The sequence below is a fragment of the Phoenix dactylifera genome, chromosome 1 (genome assembly GCF_051530095.1).
Source record: "Phoenix dactylifera cultivar Ajwa chromosome 1, Ajwa_hap1_PhDact_Kaust_v1.1, whole genome shotgun sequence".
Classification (NCBI taxonomy): domain Eukaryota; kingdom Viridiplantae; phylum Streptophyta; class Magnoliopsida; order Arecales; family Arecaceae; genus Phoenix; species Phoenix dactylifera.
In genome coordinates, this window is record NC_143190.1 from 34,547,649 (window position 1) to 34,565,074 (window position 17,426).

A 17,426-nucleotide genomic window follows, 5' to 3' on the forward strand; every position below is an offset into this window, starting at 1 on the left:
TCTCCCCCCTCTCCCCCGACCCCTTGAAAAACCCCTCTCCATCGCCTCTTCTCCCCTCCACGGGCCGCTCAAAACCCCTCCCCCTCGCCGCCCTCCCGCTCCAGCCACGAGAAAGCCAGCTCCGCCCTGGCTCGGTCGCCGGATCCGGCAGCGGAAGCAGGGAGGGGAGGTGCGGAGGGGCCGGCGGCCAAGGCTGATGCTGCCGCCGCGATGGTGTCGCCGGCGAGGCGGGTGAGCCGGTGCGCGGGTTGCCGGAAGAGGGTGGGGCTTACGGGGTTCCGGTGCCGGTGCCGAAGCAGGGAGGGAAGCCAACGACCCCCCTCCAAACAACCCCTGTCGGAAGGGGTTGCTTCATAGAGATAGAGGTACAGAGACCAAACCCTTCTCCAATCCCTCTTTTGCTCGATCTTTTCGACTTTTTTTTGGTTGTTTTCTCATATTTTCTTGGGATCTGTTCTACCCTCAGATGTCGATGAGTTCTATGCGATGTGCGATCCAGGTGAGTTTTTTTTTGTTTTTTTTGGTAAAGATCGGTAGAAGTTTGAGATCAGGGTTGTTTTGGTGTTGGATCTGGTTCTTGGAATCGAGGGATTTGGGTGTGGGTTGATTTGATGCAGAGAAGGAGAACTTGTGCTTGTATGGGCATCCTGGAGGGATGTGGGAGGTGACGTTGCCGGCGAAGGAGGTGCCGCGGGAGCTGCCCGAGCCGGTGCTCGGGATCAACTTCGCGAGGGACACAGCGACAGAAAGGAGCCGGTGCACAGCGACTCGTGGCTCCTTTCTGTCGCCTTCTTCTTCGGAGCTCGCGGTTAAATTGATTTTTTTTTTGGCCTTTTCCGATTGTAATTTACAGAGGCAGAGGGAGAGGGAGCTGGAGTTGGAGGGGAATGAGGCACTGGAGATTGTGTCGGTGGAGCATTTCCCGGCGGAGACGTCGCCGGAGGCCACGAACGACGACGACGGGTCGCCGGGGGCGGCGGTGGAGGAGGAGGAGAAGGCGGCGGTGCGCATCCAATCCTACTACCGCGGCTACCTGGTATGCGTCCCCCTTCGTTTCCCATGGATTCTAATTAATTGAAAATCCACTCTTTTATCAAAAAAAAAAAAGCACTTTTAATGAGCTAACCTAGGTTATGTGTGCGTGAAGTTTTCTTTTTTTTTTTTTAATAAATCTTCAAGAATGCAAGTGCAGCCTCGGACCACAGCTTGCAGCTTTTCATGTGAATCCGACGAACATTTGTATGGCATAAAGGCCACATTTGCATGGCGGCATCCTCTATAGCTTTTCTAAGCGGTGCTGTTTCCCGCCGCGCGGCGTCCGCGGGTGGAGACGGAGTGATGTGCCAGGTGGAGACGGCGGCGGGGCTGGCGGAGATCGAGGCGATCGCCGGCGTCGACCCCTTGACGTGGTGCAGATGGATCTGAGCGCGAGCATGGGGCATCTGTGGGATCTGAGGGATGCGATGAAGGAGGCAGAGAGGAAATTGGGGAGGAATCGAGGCTCTGATTCAAAAATTTTTTAAAATATTTTAAAAAAAAAAAATGTTTATAACGACACTTTAAAGCATCGGCGAAAACCCAAAACTGTTTTGGGCTTTTCTGACACTTTAAAGCGTCGGCGAATGTTGTTTTTGCCGACGCTAAAAAAGCGTCGGGAAATTCCTGTTTTTACCGATGCTTTCTCTTAGCGTCGGCAAAAACCGGACCCACACCCACCTGCCCGACGTCTGACCCACGCTTCGGGGTGCGTGGGCTGGAAATTCGCCGATGCTTAAAAGCGTCGGTAGAGACTAAAAAAACCGTCGGAAGATATCCTTTCTTTTGTAGTGATGAGGCCATTGATACATTCATGCTTTAATATGATACAAACAAAAGATATTAAATTGGGTCTTCAGATATTTTTTTACTTGTAATACACATTGCATTCCCTAATAATTTGTTAAACATGATATTGTTACAAGTGTTATTTCATTGAATGAAATGACATATGAAGGACGCCAAATATTTATTCATGCCCTCCTCGCCTCCCACCTTCTCTTTGTTGAGAAAGCATATTGATGGTGATTAATTGCAATAAACTCTTAAAATATTTCTAGTTCTAAGAAATTTCTGAGATTTCAGTAAAAGAGTAGAAGGGGCAATGAAAAGGAGATAATACAACACTGGCCACTGTAGATGGCGAGCAGGGGAAATTATTGTCCTGAAATCTTCTTTTTCTCATTAGATAAGTCATCAAATAAGAAACAGTCATGGATTTTTTTTAGGAATAAACAGTAATTTAAGAGGATGCTGTGGAGAAATTAAAGTCCTGCTTTCCTAATTTCTCTAAAATGCTCCAAGCATTTAATTTTTGGGTCAAACTAGCATGATGCTTGAATATGATTATTTATTTATTTTTGAATTATTTTTAAAATATAATATAGTTGTATAATAAATTAATTAAAAATATTACATAGGTTCGTCCAAACCATCATTGACCATTACGATATTGCAACAGCTATTATTTAAAATCATAAAATAAATTAAATATTTGCAGGTTAGAGTATAGATTGTAGTAAATTTTAAAAACATAAATATGTCAAGTGATTTGAGTTTGAGTTAAAACTAAATATGAATATATTATATATAATATTAAATATTTGTTAATTATTACAAATATATTTATTTTTTATATATAATTGTTATATTATATTAAATTCATTATGAGTATATGATATATTGATTTCAATTGTTGTATGTATTCTTTGCAATTGTTATGATGTTTATATAACAAATTTTTTGAAGAAAACATGAAGGAAGTGAGGCACTGCCCCAATGGAGGTGTTTATATGCCAAATTAAAAATCATCTTCCCACTAATATCAGTGTCCACATGTGATTAAAAATATTATTCTATAGCCTGCAATTTATTAATACATTGATTTATTTAATATATGACTTTTACTTATTAATAATAATATAGAATGCAGAAAAGATTTAAATTTCATTATTAGTACCAGCGTACACATGGTGAATAAAAAGCTGGGCACAAACAATGCCTCCTTTTTAGATAAGAAAAAGAAAAGTAGAGATGTGGGAAGTAGGCATGGATTTAATTCTTTAATTAAATTCTCTAGTAATTGAACTGTCTAACTATTCTCTAGTAATTGGCTGCAAGCTTTCAAGCCTAGCCAAAGTTTTAGAGAAGAATAAACTGCTTCTGCTTGCAGCATTAATGAGCACGGACAACCCTGCAAGTCGTGTGCCGGCACCACCAAAGCTGTACTTCCATTATGAGCTCTACGTCTTCGATGGCAACCATTTTTGGCAGCTGGCCAGCGAAGACGACAGCAGAAACAAAGTGCTTTCGTACTCCTCGTTTGCTTAGCCTCTTCCCACCTCCATGGGCTACGAACCAGGGTGCTCTCGTCAGTTTGTGGGGCAAAATGTGAATTTTGTCTTTTGAAAATAACACCACGGCAAGAGGGCACTGCACCTTTGAGTTATCAGTTTTCAGGGCAGAGCTCAGGTCGTTTGGGAGGAAGTCTCCTATATGAGGCGAGTTCTAGAGATCCAAAACATCATTCTGGAGGGAGAGTCTGCGGAGGTGATTGACCGAATTTTACAGGAGGGGTTGGGTGTGCTCGACCATTTGTTTTTAGAGGACATTTGGCGGCTATTGAGGAAGTGTGATGTCTTCCAAATTGTGCATATATTCAGAGAGGCGAATAGAGCTGCTGATTGAATTGCCTTCTTTGCTATTCATCATTCTGGAGATATTCTATGGACCCGCTTTATATCTATTTCTCTACTTCTGTATAGTATTTTGTCCTTTGATTCAGATGGTAGTGCTCACGCAAGACTAATGTGAGCTGCCGATGTACCAAAAAAAAACACCCCGGTGCCAATGCAATTATTAAGATTTCATTGATTACATCAACAATTAAGGTAGCTTTTAGGAACTAATTTGCAAAATACCAGAAGGAAGAGAGAGAGACACTACTGGGAGTTCCAATGAGATGCACGAGTACAATGAATTATCCAATAGACACCTCAACGTCAGAAAAAAATATGCAATGAAAACTTACGTGCACTGTGCTTCTAAAAATGCATCGAATTCCTCTCTAGCCTTCAGCAATCGTGGGGTGATGCAAGCAGCGGTCGGAAGTGTTGGATACAAGGTATGGGTTGACGTAGAGAATCTAACATGGCGATTCGATGCTTCGTGCGACTTCCTTGGAGTCAAATTTGACGTGCTCTTTTTCAAGACCACCTTCCGATCCTCATCATAAACAAAAGCCATCTTGACCGCTGAATTGGCATCGTCGGTGCAGCTGCTTATCAGCTCCAGAGGCAAGTCGAAATAGGACTCACCAGCTTCATCACCAACATCCAAGATGACAGAGGAAGACCATGACCCGTATTCAAATTTCTCAAGAGAAGCCGCTCTTGACACGGTGCTTCTCTGCTCTCCTTGCTCATCTCGGCTAGCTTCTACTTGTTTCTTTTTGGAGAAAACGGGCAAAAACAAGCACAATACCCCGCATTTGAAGTTTTCTTCCGCTCGAGGATCAAGCTCTTCAGAGTCCTTACACTTGCCAGCATCGTCGGTGCAGTCGCAGAGAATACGAACTCCATTTTCAGGCAGCTTCATGCCGGGACTTCTAAGAATGTCGAACTCATCTGATGGCGTGGAAGATCTCCCCTCACCACAAGACTTGCTCCTACGGAGGGGAATTCCTGCTGTTGGCTGATATGAGATGGATTTGTGGATCGCTGGCGAGCCAAGGAGTGGAAAGCAGGGTGGGGCTGTTTGTGCTGGAATTCTCCATTTCTTGAAGCCCTTCGCTGCAGCTGAACCAGATTGTGGCGACGAGAACGCTGAAATTGGAAGACTGCAGCTGATGAATTTAGGCTTTCGGAGCGGCGGCAGAGTCAGTGGTGATTGTGGCAGATGATCTCCCACCTTTGCTAGTTGCTTCAGTGACAGAGGATCCATAGAGATTTGCTTCTCCTTGTCTGGTTGGACGTGAGGTATAGAGATGGTAGGAAATCGAGCTTTCTTCACTGCAAAGATCCTCCTCCTCTTCCTTCACATCTTTTTTCACTTCTTCCTCGTAGGCTTCACAGCCTTCCATCGCATACTCTTTCTCACAGGCAGCCATGGCATGTTAATTGGTCTTTGGCAAGAGAAATCATTGATGGTTTGATGTGTTTGAAGAGATTTATACTGACAAAGGGAGAAGGTGGCGAGCACGATCAGCATAGTGTTCTGCATGTTCTTTTCTGGCTGTTAAGCTGTTGACCAAACAGACTCCAAAGAATAATTCTTAGCCATCAGTCCTTCATTCTATGATGTATAGAACCGGGGCTGCACTCTTTAGTAATATATTATAAGGACTATTAGTTGTTCAGGTGTCATTCAGTCGTATAAAACACCATTAATGCATTGCTGTTGTCAATCATTCTACACCTGCAATTGAATAGAGGCAATAATAGCATTAATTTCTGACCAAAGTTTGTATACTACTTGGAAAAACCACATTTTGGGGGACCATCTGGTTGACCTGCTTTGGCTATGGATGAGGGCACTATAGTTCCTGCAAGAAATAATGATTGATTTGTTAACCGTCCAACACATGAAGACCCCTCCAGTGAAATCTTGGAAATAAAAAGGTAAAGGCCATTAATCTGTCATAAAATTTGTTGCGATGATTTGGGCTGCATGGAACCTCAATATGAGCAAATGGTGCTAGCTATTCTTCAACAATAGCATGATCTTCGTCAGCAACAAAAGTAGCCTGAGTTGTTCGAGTGAGATAATTTAGCAAGCGTTAACCACTGTTCAAGGACCAAACGATCCAAATAGAAAAGGAATTTTTATTACAGCAACTAGGAACCTTCAGTACAAATTCGAGCAAGAACTTTTAGCTAGAACACATGCAAAAATGCAATCTTGCGCATTTGGGCCAATATATTTTCAATTACATGGCCATATAGCAAATAAAAAGATAACAAATAATGGCTACGGCAGCATAAGGTTGGCTGTATCACAAAAAAAACGAATACCAAATTCATCATCGATTATAGTTAATTACAAAAATCTTGGCAGATTTCCGAAGAGTATATTGACTAATAAATTAGAGAAAAACTTTACAAATAAATATACAGAATGATATATAAATTTGCCAAACTGCTCTGGACAGAATTGTAGAATAGGATCAGTACAACCGACAGGCCAGTTAGAAGTGGCAAAGCTGTCACCAGGTAAAGAGCACCATACCCCTTGCACACAGTCAGGCAATGCGATGTATCTGAAAACATGAACAAAGAGCAGGAAAGATTGAGGGGGGAGAAAAAGATCGAGTCCATCATATCATACTGGTTGCATGCTCATAGGGAAGGATTAAAGCCAACAAAGTGATGATAGTTTATATCAATCAGTCAAGTGCAAAATGTTGGCAGTAAATGATACAATCCATAGTGGGATGGACTCAAAACCGAGACTGTTCCCTCTGCACATAAATTTCTTAAAAGCAGGAGTTATGGACTTTTGATACTTACCACAGCAGGGGGAACTTCTGTCTTATCATTCTCATCTCCAGGTTCAATATCAACAGCTGAATCCCAATCTATGTTGAGTTTCTTTGCAGCCACTTCTGGGTCAACGCTGTGTCTGTTGCTTTTGCATATAGAGATTTGCTAGGACTACTCTTCTTTGGTGCTTCAACCTTACCAAAGAAATTAAACAAAAGAAAAAAAAAATGAGGATTGAAAAAGGCACCAACCAATCCTGTTAGATGGGGAAAAGATGCTCCTGGTAAGCAGCATCCGTGCAGGTTCAAGTTATTTTGAATGATATAAGTAAACTAATGGCTCATATATGGTTGAATTAAAGCAAAAATTGAAGGTAATGTAACATTTATATGTAGAGAATTGCAAGAATGAAAGAAAACAATGCTTCTGTTTCTGTTTTTAAGATAAAACACTTTATCCTGCAAACTTGGACCCACAGAGGGGGCAGATAGTTTGGTCAGCCTCTAACCAAGCAAGACCCATGCAGTAAGGCCCCCTGCCCAAGTGACTCAACTCAAACAATGACCGATGGTGTGGTTTCAGTTTCACCAGTAGTTGGTTACCCTAAGAGAAACTTACCCCTGAAAGACTTCTTGCAACAGAAAAGAGCTAAGTCTAGTAACCATAGAAGTCCCTACTAAGATTACCTGGGTCTTGTATCAAGCAAGGTCTTGGAACATAACAGTGATAACACCATGATGTAGGTTGATACAGCAGTTCAAAGACCATGGGTGAATTCAAGGTATAACATAGCAGATATGGTACATATTGTTGCGAGATGAAAGCACTCACCCTTCGATCGTATTATTCCCTTTCCTAGATCCAAATTGCGGAAAGACGAATCGAGAAGAAGAAGTAGTCGAGAATAAAATCAAACAATCACAAAGACAACAATTTTACGTGGTTCACCCCAATACGGGTTACGTCCACGGAGGCCACACACACATATTCAATATATTCAGCAAAGGGTTACAATGATCTCTCTTCCCCGTTGGAGATTGCACACCTGGGGCTTACAAGAGAAATCCAAACCTTCTAGGGTTTACAAGAGAGATAGGACTCAAAAAGAAACTCTCTACAACCGCTCTCTTATATCCTAGGGTTCACAAAAAACCCTATTTATAGGTTTTCAACACATAAGGAAACTTCCCTACGAAACCTTAAATCAAAAAATCCATCTTGCCACTGTTTCAATCAATCCTGTGATCAGGAGTCGACTCTTCACTTTCAGAGGTCGACTCTTGATAAGCTCGAGTCGACTCGGACATCCTCGGGTCGACTCCAAGTATCAGCACCGAAGACTGACACGCTCTGTCTTCTTGAGAGAGTCGACTCCTTCAACCTAGAATTGACTCGAACAAGGCTGGAGTCGACTCCTGCAGGGCTGGAGTCGACTCCTGCAAACGACCCCAAAAAATAGCTCTCTGTTTCTTCATTGTGGCAAGATGCGAGTCGACCCTCTCATCCCTGGGGTCGACTCAAACTTCACATGAGTCGACTCCTAGATGCTAGGGGTCGACTCCATTCAGTTGGCACAAACTTTTTCAAGCAAACTTGAGCCAAATTCAAATTGCAGTCATTTCGAGTTTCGAGGCACATTTTCTCAACAATCTCCCACTTGCCGAAAAACAAGCCTGAAGCAACCGTAACCCCATCGGCAACATGATCTCCAATCATCCTCTATGTATGTGAACCTCCGTCTTCACTTCTAGCTGTGAAGACCAACAGAAGATGCACAGATGTGCAACTTCTCAAGAGTAAACCACCTTTGTCAACATATCTGCTGGGTGTCCATTGTATGTATCTTCTCTAGCTGGAAAGATCTTCGAGGAGTGACCGAATAAAGTGATATCTGATATCAATGTGTTTGGTCCTTGAGTGAAAAGCAGCATTCTTTGCCAAATGTATAGCACTCTGACTGTCGCTATACAACTTCGCATCGCCTTGCTTCATGCCAAGCTCTTTCATCAAACCTTGTAACCAAACCATCTCCTTGCTCGCTTCAGTAAGAGCAACGTATTCGGCCTCGGTCGTAGACAACGCTACAATCTTCTACAGCTTCGAAACCCATGAAACTGCAGCACTTTCCAGCGTGAACACATACCCGATAGTACTCTTTATGCCATCAATGTCTCCAACCATGTCAGAATCCACAAAGCCATGTAGGCAAACATCAGACCCACCATAGCATAGACCTAAGTCTCTGGTTCCCTTCAGATATCGCAATATCCACTTCACAACTCTCCAATGCTCCTGGCCTGGATTGCTTGTGTATCTGCTCACCACTCCCACTGCATGGGCAATATTTGGTCTCGTGCAAACCATGGCATATATAAGGCTTTCGACTGCTGATGAGAGGGTACATGCTTCATCTCATCTCGATCATCCAACGTAGTAGGACACTCCTGCTTGGATAACTTGAAGTGTGCGCCCAGCGGAGTACTCACAGCTTTAGCCCCGTCCATATTGAACCACTTCAGCACCTTATCAATGTACTCTGCTTGAGACAACTTCAACGTTTTAAGCTTTCTGTTCCTGCTGATATGCATCCCAAAGACTTTCTTGGCTTCGCCCAAGTTCTTCATTGAAAACTCCTGGGACAATTGCTCTTTTAGTTTCACAATCTCTCCTATGTTGGCACTTGCCACCAACATATCATCTACATACAGAAGTAGAATGACATAGGAGCTCTTCAATCCCTTGAAGTAGCAGCAATGATCACCATTACACCTCTAAAAATCATTCTTCAGCATAAATTGATCAGACTTCAAGTACCACTGACGAGGAGCTTGTTTCAACCCGTACAGACTTTTCTGAAGTCGGCACACCCAATCTTTCATCCCCTTCACTACATATCCTTCTGGCTGCTTCATATAGATTTCCTCTTCAAGGTCGCCATGTAAAAATGCAGTTTTGATATCAAGCTGCTCAAGATGTAAGTCTTTGGCGGCCATTATACTCAACACCATCCGGATGATAGACATCTTCCCAACTGGAGAAAAGATATCGTCAAAATCAATGCCCTCCTTCTGCTGAAAGCTCTTGACAATAAATCTCGCTTTGAACCTCTCAGAACCATCTGGTTCAAGCTTTAGTCTGTATACCCACTTGTTGTGCAAAGCTCTCTTCCCCTTCAGAAGTGTAACCAAATCCCACGTCCTGTTGGATGATAGAAAATCCATTTCATCATCCATGGCAAGCTTCCACTTGTCACTGGCTTTGACCTGCAAAGCCTCCTTGTAGCTTTTTGGCTCACCACCATCCGTAAGCAACAAGTACTGTAGGAAGTCAGCATACCTAGACGGAGTTTTTCTGTTTCTTTTACCTTTACGCAAAACAATCGGGATATTAGCTGGCGGTTCTTCTTGTTGTGCTTCTCCCACTCGCTCAGCAACTTCTTCATCGTCTCGAGACATTGTTTCATCATCCAGCTCTGCATATTCCGATTTTACAGTTTTGACGCCTTGGTCCGTCTATTGCTGCAGGTCCTTATACAGAACCTCATCATTGAATACAACATTTCTGCTCCTGATGATTTTCCGATCTGTCGCATCCCAAAACCGGTATCCAAAGTCATCACCACCGTACCTTGGTTCGGTTGTCTGCAGTATCAAGCACGTAAAAGATGCAACCAAAAGTACGCAAGTGAGATAGTTTCACCTCTTTTCCAGTCCATGCTTCCTCCGGCTGTCTAAGCTCCAATGCAACTGAAGGCCCTCTGTTGATTAGATACACTGCTGTACTGACCGCTTTCGTCCAAAAATCTTCGCCAACCCCGCATGAAGCCTCATGCACTGTGCCCGTTCGTTGATAGTGCGGTTCATGCGTTCTGCAATGCCATTTTGCTGTGGCATTCCTGGAATCGTCTTCAGTCTTCGAATTCCAGCTGAGGCACAATAAGCCTCAAACTCATCACTGCAGTATTCACCCCCATTGTCAGACTTGAGACACTTCAATCTCTGACCTGTCTCATTCTCCACTAGAGCCTTCCACCTCTTGAACTTCTCAAATACATCGGATTGGTGCTTCAAGAAGTAGACCCATAGCTTTCGGGTAGCGTCATCGATGAATGTGACATAGTACCTTGCTCCCCCATGAGAAGCCACTTGAGTTGGTCCCCATACGTCAGTATGTACGAGTTCCAACTTAGAATTTTTCTTGGTACTACCTTTTTTTGAAAAACTGACCTTCTTCTGCTTTGACAGTACACAATCTTCACAGAATTCCAAATCCACAGATTTCAGATCTTCCAGTTTTTCTGTGGACATCATCACCTTCATCCCTTTCTGACTCATGTGACTGAGTCTCATGTGCCATATCCTTGCATCAACAGTCGGATTTGCAGCACTGATGGTGGAATCAGTATCAGCTGTCATGTATAGTGTTCCCAACCTTGCACCTCGAGCGATCACCAAGGCTCCCTTAGTGATCTTCCAAGTATCATCATTGAAGGTGGTCACAAATCCCAAATTCGACAACTGACTTACCGAAATTAGATTTCGAGCCAGTTTGGGTACATGTCGCACATCTCTCAGAGTTAAAATCATCCCACTTGATGTCTTTATCTGAGCATCTCCATTTCCTACGATGTTGCAACTGTTTCCATCACCAAGATACACCTTGCCGTGATCACCTGCAACATAGTTTGCGATGATTGTCTTGTTCCCAGTAGCATGGCACCTGAGTCGACTATCCACGACTCCGAATGAACATCACAGAAAAGTATCAGGGCATCATCTTCACTTGCAGTTTTGGCTAGATTAGCACTTGCTTTAGTGTCAGAACCACCGTTGTTCTTCGGTACTTTGCAGTCTTTTCTCAAGTGACCCTTGTGCCCACAATTCCAATACTTTCCAAGAGGTCTAGACTTGTTTCTAGACTTGGATCGTCCACCCCTGTTTCTGTCTCCCTTCTTTGAAGTCCTTCCACGTTCTTCAAAAGCCAGCGCGTTCCCAGATGAACTTGCTGATGAATCCAAGGTTTTCCTTCGAGCTTCTTCACTCAGAATAAAAGCCACCACTTCATCAAACCTCGCTGTAGTCTTCCCCGAAAAATTACTAACAGCCATGATGAAGCATTTCCAACTTTCAGGCATCTGACCTAGAAGAGCCCACGCCTTCACCTCATCAGTGAACGTGATCTTCACAGATTCCAATTGGGCACATAGGGTATTGAATTCATTCAGATGTGAATGAACACTCCTACTGTCTCTCATCTTCAAAGTGAATAATTGTCGAATCAGGAATACCTTGTTTGCTCCTGTTGGCTCATCACCAATTCGCTATAGTCTTCCCCGAAAAATTACTAACAGCCATGATGAAGCATTTCCAACTTTCAGGCATCTGACCTAGAAGAGCCCACGCCTTCACCTCATCAGTGAACGTGATCTTCACAGATTCCAATTGGGCACATAGGGTATTGAATTCATTCAGATGTGAATGAATACTCCTACTGTCTCTCATCTTCAAAGTGAATAATTGTCGAATCAGGAATACCTTGTTTGCTCCTGTTGGCTCATCATACATGGATGCCAGTGTGTCCACAAATCTTTTGCAGTCTTTACTTTGGATATATTGGCGAGGATCTCCGATGCCAAGGATAAATGGATAGCGGCGAGTGCCTTCTTATCAAGACGCTCCCACTTCTCCGATGGCATGTCTGTCGACTTCGCTTCTTCTCCACCCAGTGGTAGATCCAGATCCTTTGAGAGCAAGTAATCCTCCATCTGCATCTTCCACACACCAAAGTTCTGTCCGTTGAATTTCTCTATCCTCAATCTTCCTTCGTCAGCCATTGAAACACAGGGAACGTAGCTCTGATACCAGTTGTTGCGAGATGAAAGCACTCACCCTTCGATCGTACTATTTCCTTTTCTGGATCCAAACTGCGGAAAGACGAATCGAGAAGAAGTAGGAGAGAATAAAATCAAACAATCACAAAGACAACAATTTTACGTGGTTCACCTTAATACGGGCTATGTCCACAGAGGTCACACACACAGATTCAATATATTCAGCAAAGGGTTACAATGATCTCTCTTCCCCGTTGAAGATTGCACACCTGAGGCTTACAAGAGAAATTCAAACCTTCTAGGATTTACAAGAGAGATAGAACTCAAAAAGAAACTCTTTACAGCCGCTCTCTTATATCCTAGGGTTCACAAAAAATTCCTATTTATAGGTTTTCAACACATAAGAAAACTTTCCTACGAAACCCTAAATCAAAAAATCCATCTTGCCACCGTTTCAATCAATCTCGTAATCAGGAGTCGACTCTTCACTTTCAGGGTCAACTCCTGATAAGCTCGAGTCGACTTGGACATCCTCGGGTCGACTCCAAGTATCAACATCGAAAACTGGCACGCTCTGTCTTCCTGAGAGAGTCGACTTCTTCAAGCTGGAGTCGACTCGAGCAGACCCCAAAAAATAGCTCTCTGTTTCTTTACTGTGGCAAGATGCGGGTCGACCCTCTCATCCCTGGGGTCGACTCAAGCTTCACATGAGTCGACTCCTAGATGCTAGGGGTCGACTCCATTCAGTTGGCATAAACTTTTTCAAGCAAACTTGAGCCAAATTCAAATTGTAGTCATTTCGAGTTTCGAGGCACATTTTCTCAACACATATGGAAGGCAAAACAAATGATTTGTGCTTTAAACTAGAATCCCAACATGAATAGCACTAACCCTATCAAATGCACCAATCCCTCCTCATGCCACATGGCAGGCAATCTATGCAGCACTTTTCTTTTCGTACCAGGGTTAGGCCACAGAGCATTACTCTTAATGAATAGATTGAGGATAGTTGGTATAGTTATACGAAATTAGGATTGTTTAAAACTGGATACCTTCAAGAGTTTTGTAATATTCTCTTTTCTAAACTCAATAAACCAGCACAATTTGTTATTACCTTCAAAAAGTACAATCTTTTTCATATTTAGTTTAAAAGCATAATAAGGATCCTTTAGTACTGGTCCATGCTAAAAGAAACCTCAATAGTTATCGACAGTTCTGCATATCAACGATTAGCGATTTCAATAGGCTATTAGGATAATGAGAAATAACAAGTATTACTTAAAGGCTTTCCCTTCAGGAGGTCTAGGGTTCAAATCCTGGGTATTACACAAAAAAAGAAAAAGAAAAAAAGTATTACCTCAAGATCAGGCCATTCGATCATCCTCTTAGCAAGCAACCGAAGAGCGACATGATTCTCTGGAATTCTCCCTTCATTCGCCTATAAAAACATTAGCATCATTAGGACTGCTCATACAAGATGCAAGATGTGAAGTTATACTTATGCTCAAAGATAAGAAGTTATGCTATCCTTTAAGTGTTCATTAATGTTAAAGTACGAAATTTATTACAGTGGATTTGCACACTTCATTTGTTCACTGTCCATGTATATTGCACAGAAACATCAAACATAAGTGAGTCTTCTTCCCCAAGAAAACTCAAGCTTGTATTTGTATAATGGCCATCTCATAATATCTTCAACTCTATTAAGGGTTTGCAGGGACCATATCTTTAACTTGTCGAGCAGCCTGTAATGTGGTAATATCATTCTACATCTAAAAATAAACCATGCAATGGTGTTTTCTACGAGTTAGTATTCTCTACAAGTTCGCTATATCTGCCTGTTGGAACTCCACAGGTGCTGAGGCCTCCAGGTCTTACGTTAGTATTCTCTCCGTGATAACATTTAAGAGAATTCGATCGAGTACATTAAAAATAAAATAGAATTTGTATTTCAATGGATTATTTCTTAAAGACCAACAAATTATCCAGTGAAGAAGCTAGATCGTCTCCTGAACCCTGCACTTCCTTTTTGATTTCATCTGCATGGCCAAAAGTGCGCTTTTCTTAGAGTCCATTCTAAAAAGAAAGGTGTTTTAGTAGAAATCCCTCTCTGTTCATCTTGCAAGGCATTCTTTCTAAGTCTTCTATACCGCTGATCTGGTATTTTCAACTGGATATAAACCCTTGGGGGAACTGAAAATATGTAGTGGTCGCAGGAGCATAGCCAACGTCTTGCAAGCTAACCTTTTTGCCTCTGCCGCTTAGGAACAGATTTTCTAACTACTCCTATACTGGAAATGCCAAATTTTTCACTAACTTTTAACGATTTAATATAAGAGATTCGGAACAATGAAATTAATGAATCATCGAAGCGAAATCGAAGACAGAAATGATCTTACCTCGCCAAAGAGCATGTCTCTGTTCTTCTTGAGAAGCCCCACACCCTGCCAAAGAGAAAAGAAGAAAGAAATTGAGACCGAGATTTAAAAGTAGCCAACTGAGTGAAGATGAGTGAGAGTAAAAGACCCTTCGGATCTGCTGAACGCATTCCAAATCCTCGGTGCTGGCATCCTTGTGCTCCACGCCACTGGAGACGCCCAGCTCGGTCTCTTCCGTGCCGACGAAGACGACCAGGCGGCGCCCCAGGCGGTGGCGGAGGCTGAAGACTTGGGCGGAGGGCCCGGCGGCGGCGGAGGGAAGATGCGGTCTTGGTAGAGGTTTGGGGGAGATCCGGAAGTGGAGGAGGGCTGGCCTTTCAGCGGAAGGGACTGGGAGAAGCGGAGCCCATTCTTCTCTTGGACGGGCTGGGCTGGGCTTCTGGCCTTTGTTTGGCACCACAGGCCGATTCGGGCATCAGGGAACTTTTAGTACTGGATAAGACTATTATTTCTCTTGATCTTGGGCTAGTAAACTATTCTATTATATAAAATGGAGTGGTTTGCTGCAAAATAAAGTGGAGGAGGAATATTCTTTCCTTCTCCTAAGCCAACCTACTCCGAAACTAAACAAAACCTTTATAATTAAGATGTCATGTCCCATCCAATCCATTGCTCTACAAAAGAGGCTCGCTTATCTTGGGCTAGTAAACTATTCTATTACATAAAATGGCGTGGTTTGCTGCAAAATAAAGTGGAGGAGGAATAGTCTTTCCCTCTTCTAAGCCAACCTACTCCGAAACTAAACAAAACCTTTATAATTAAGATGTCATCTCCCATCCAATCCATTGTTCTACAAAAGAGGCTTGCTTAAAAATAGGACTAGCGCTCACCGAGCCGGACTCGTGTTTGGCTTGCGGTGGTTTCCTTGGATTCTCAAGGGGCAAGTACACCTCTCCTATTTCTTCGGGTTGTGAGCAATTGCCTGTGAGCTTCTCACTTGGACTAGCAAATAACATTTATTAGCCAAGCAAAACATGCTGAGATGGAAGATATTACATGCCAACTTTGGTTAGCCAATGACGATAGCTTAGCGGGCAAGTTGAATTCTTTTTAGGCTACATAGAGCCCGGCAAGATTCCATCACAGCACTACCGCAAGACAGAGGTGTCTTCTTCCTGTTGTCGTCTTTGGTCATCGTCTTCCATAATGGTTACAATGGAGTACCATACGTGGTGGCCAGCTTGCTCATGCGATAACATTCAACACATAGCCAGGACATTTAACCTATAGATAAAAAGGAGAGGTCATTCGGTTTGAGCTTTGTTAAAATATTTACGAAAGAAAAAAAATAATAATAATTTTATTTTTCTATTTCATAATATTCATTACATTTTAGAAATTATATATATTCGTGTACAAACTTCATATAAAAAAATAATATAGGCTGATATAAAATTGTGCTAACAAAGAAAAATGTTATGCGCTGATATAAATTGTTATGTGATTTCTAAAATCATTCTAACAAAATCATGCTAAGAAAGAAAAATAATACCGACCAATACAGAATCATGCTAACTAATAAAAATATTATGGGTTGTTACAGGTTATTATGCTATCTTTAAAATTATGCTAACATCCTTTCCTCAAACTCAAGATGGTACTATAGGTGTCAACTTAAGTTTGGAAACTAGTTCACGAATGTACGCAGAAACTGATATACTAGATCAAGAGCTAAAGTAGCAGCTCAGAAGCTGATGTGATAAACTAAGAGCTTACATGGGAGCTCAGAGGCGGACGTGGTGGTAGATCAAAAGCTGACGTAGCAGCACAAAGTCTAATGTGGCAGAACACAAGTTGATATAATAGCTCGGAAGCTGATGTAGCAAGTTAGGAGTTGATATAATAACTCAGAAACCGATATGGCAGACTGATGTGTCACTCTGATGTGACAATATAGAATTTGATATGGCAGAACAGAAGCCGACATAGCAGCTTAGAAAGTGATGTGACAGATCAAAAAGCTAACACAGCAAATTGATGTGTTTGACAATGGAGCTGATTGACTTGTCTGATAATGTAGCAACAAGAAGACACATAGGAGATTACAGTTACAGCGAAGACAGAGCTAAGAGAGAAAGTAACCGAAGATCGACGATCCTCATAGATGGAGGCACTATAGAAAAGGAGCAAGAGATCTCAATTAGATAGTGAAGGAGCTAGAAACAACAAATAAAATTGGAGATGGAGAGAAATGGGTTGAGCTTCAATGAGGAAAGACAACCGAAGATCCAAAACTAAGAAGAAAAGTGGTGGACAGGAGCTGCGAATCCATTAAGAAATAAAGGATCTTTGGATGTTAATCTACCGAAAATAAAGGATATGTAGATCTCCTAAGGAATATAGGGTCTTTGAATGTTGATATACTAGTAAATAAAGGATCTGCAGAGAAATAGATGATCTGCGAATCCACTAGAAAAAAAATAAACTTCGAGTGTTGATTCACCAGAAAATAAAGATCGATAAATCAGCAATAGAGATCTTCAAAGCTTCTAAACATGGTAACGACGACCATAGCAAAGGCGGAATAGATGGCGACAACAGATTAGGTGATCGGTGGCTCTGATACCATGTTAAAATATTTGCAGAAGAAGATAAAAACAAGAGAAAGAGAGAGAAAAAAATAATTTATTTCTCTATTTCATC

The 17,426-nt window shown here is 42.3% G+C and overlaps 1 protein-coding gene and 1 long non-coding RNA gene across 4 annotated transcripts; one reads left to right on the forward strand and one right to left on the reverse strand.

Moving 5' to 3' along the window:
* The first annotated feature begins 374 nt into the window (after nt 1-374).
* LOC149768590 (uncharacterized) lies at nt 375-1,489 on the forward strand. Of its 2 annotated transcripts, none has more exons than XR_016411507.1 (2): nt 375-499; nt 854-1,489. It is a non-coding gene; the product is annotated as an uncharacterized LOC149768590 (long non-coding RNA). The 2 variants fall into 2 exon arrangements; XR_016411517.1 differs by lacking the exon at nt 854-1,489 and adding an exon at nt 618-846.
* A 1,454-nt stretch (nt 1,490-2,943) lies between these two features.
* On the reverse strand, nt 2,944-15,176 carry LOC148715181 (uncharacterized). 2 transcript variants are annotated; one of them, XM_089930571.1, is made up of 6 exons: nt 14,872-15,166; nt 14,745-14,789; nt 13,703-13,783; nt 6,543-6,709; nt 5,546-6,292; nt 2,944-5,451 (listed from the first exon to the last, which is right to left on the reverse strand). In XM_089930571.1, the coding sequence occupies exon 6, from the start codon at nt 4,975-4,977 to the stop codon at nt 4,063-4,065; it is 915 nt and encodes a 304-aa protein (XP_089786697.1). In that variant the 5' UTR covers nt 4,978-5,451; nt 5,546-6,292; nt 6,543-6,709; nt 13,703-13,783; nt 14,745-14,789; nt 14,872-15,166; the 3' UTR covers nt 2,944-4,062. The 2 variants fall into 2 exon arrangements, with proteins under 2 accessions (XP_089786697.1, XP_089786698.1); XM_089930572.1 differs by having other exon boundaries at nt 2,944-5,779; nt 14,872-15,176.
* Nucleotides 15,177-17,426: the final 2,250 nt, after the last annotated feature.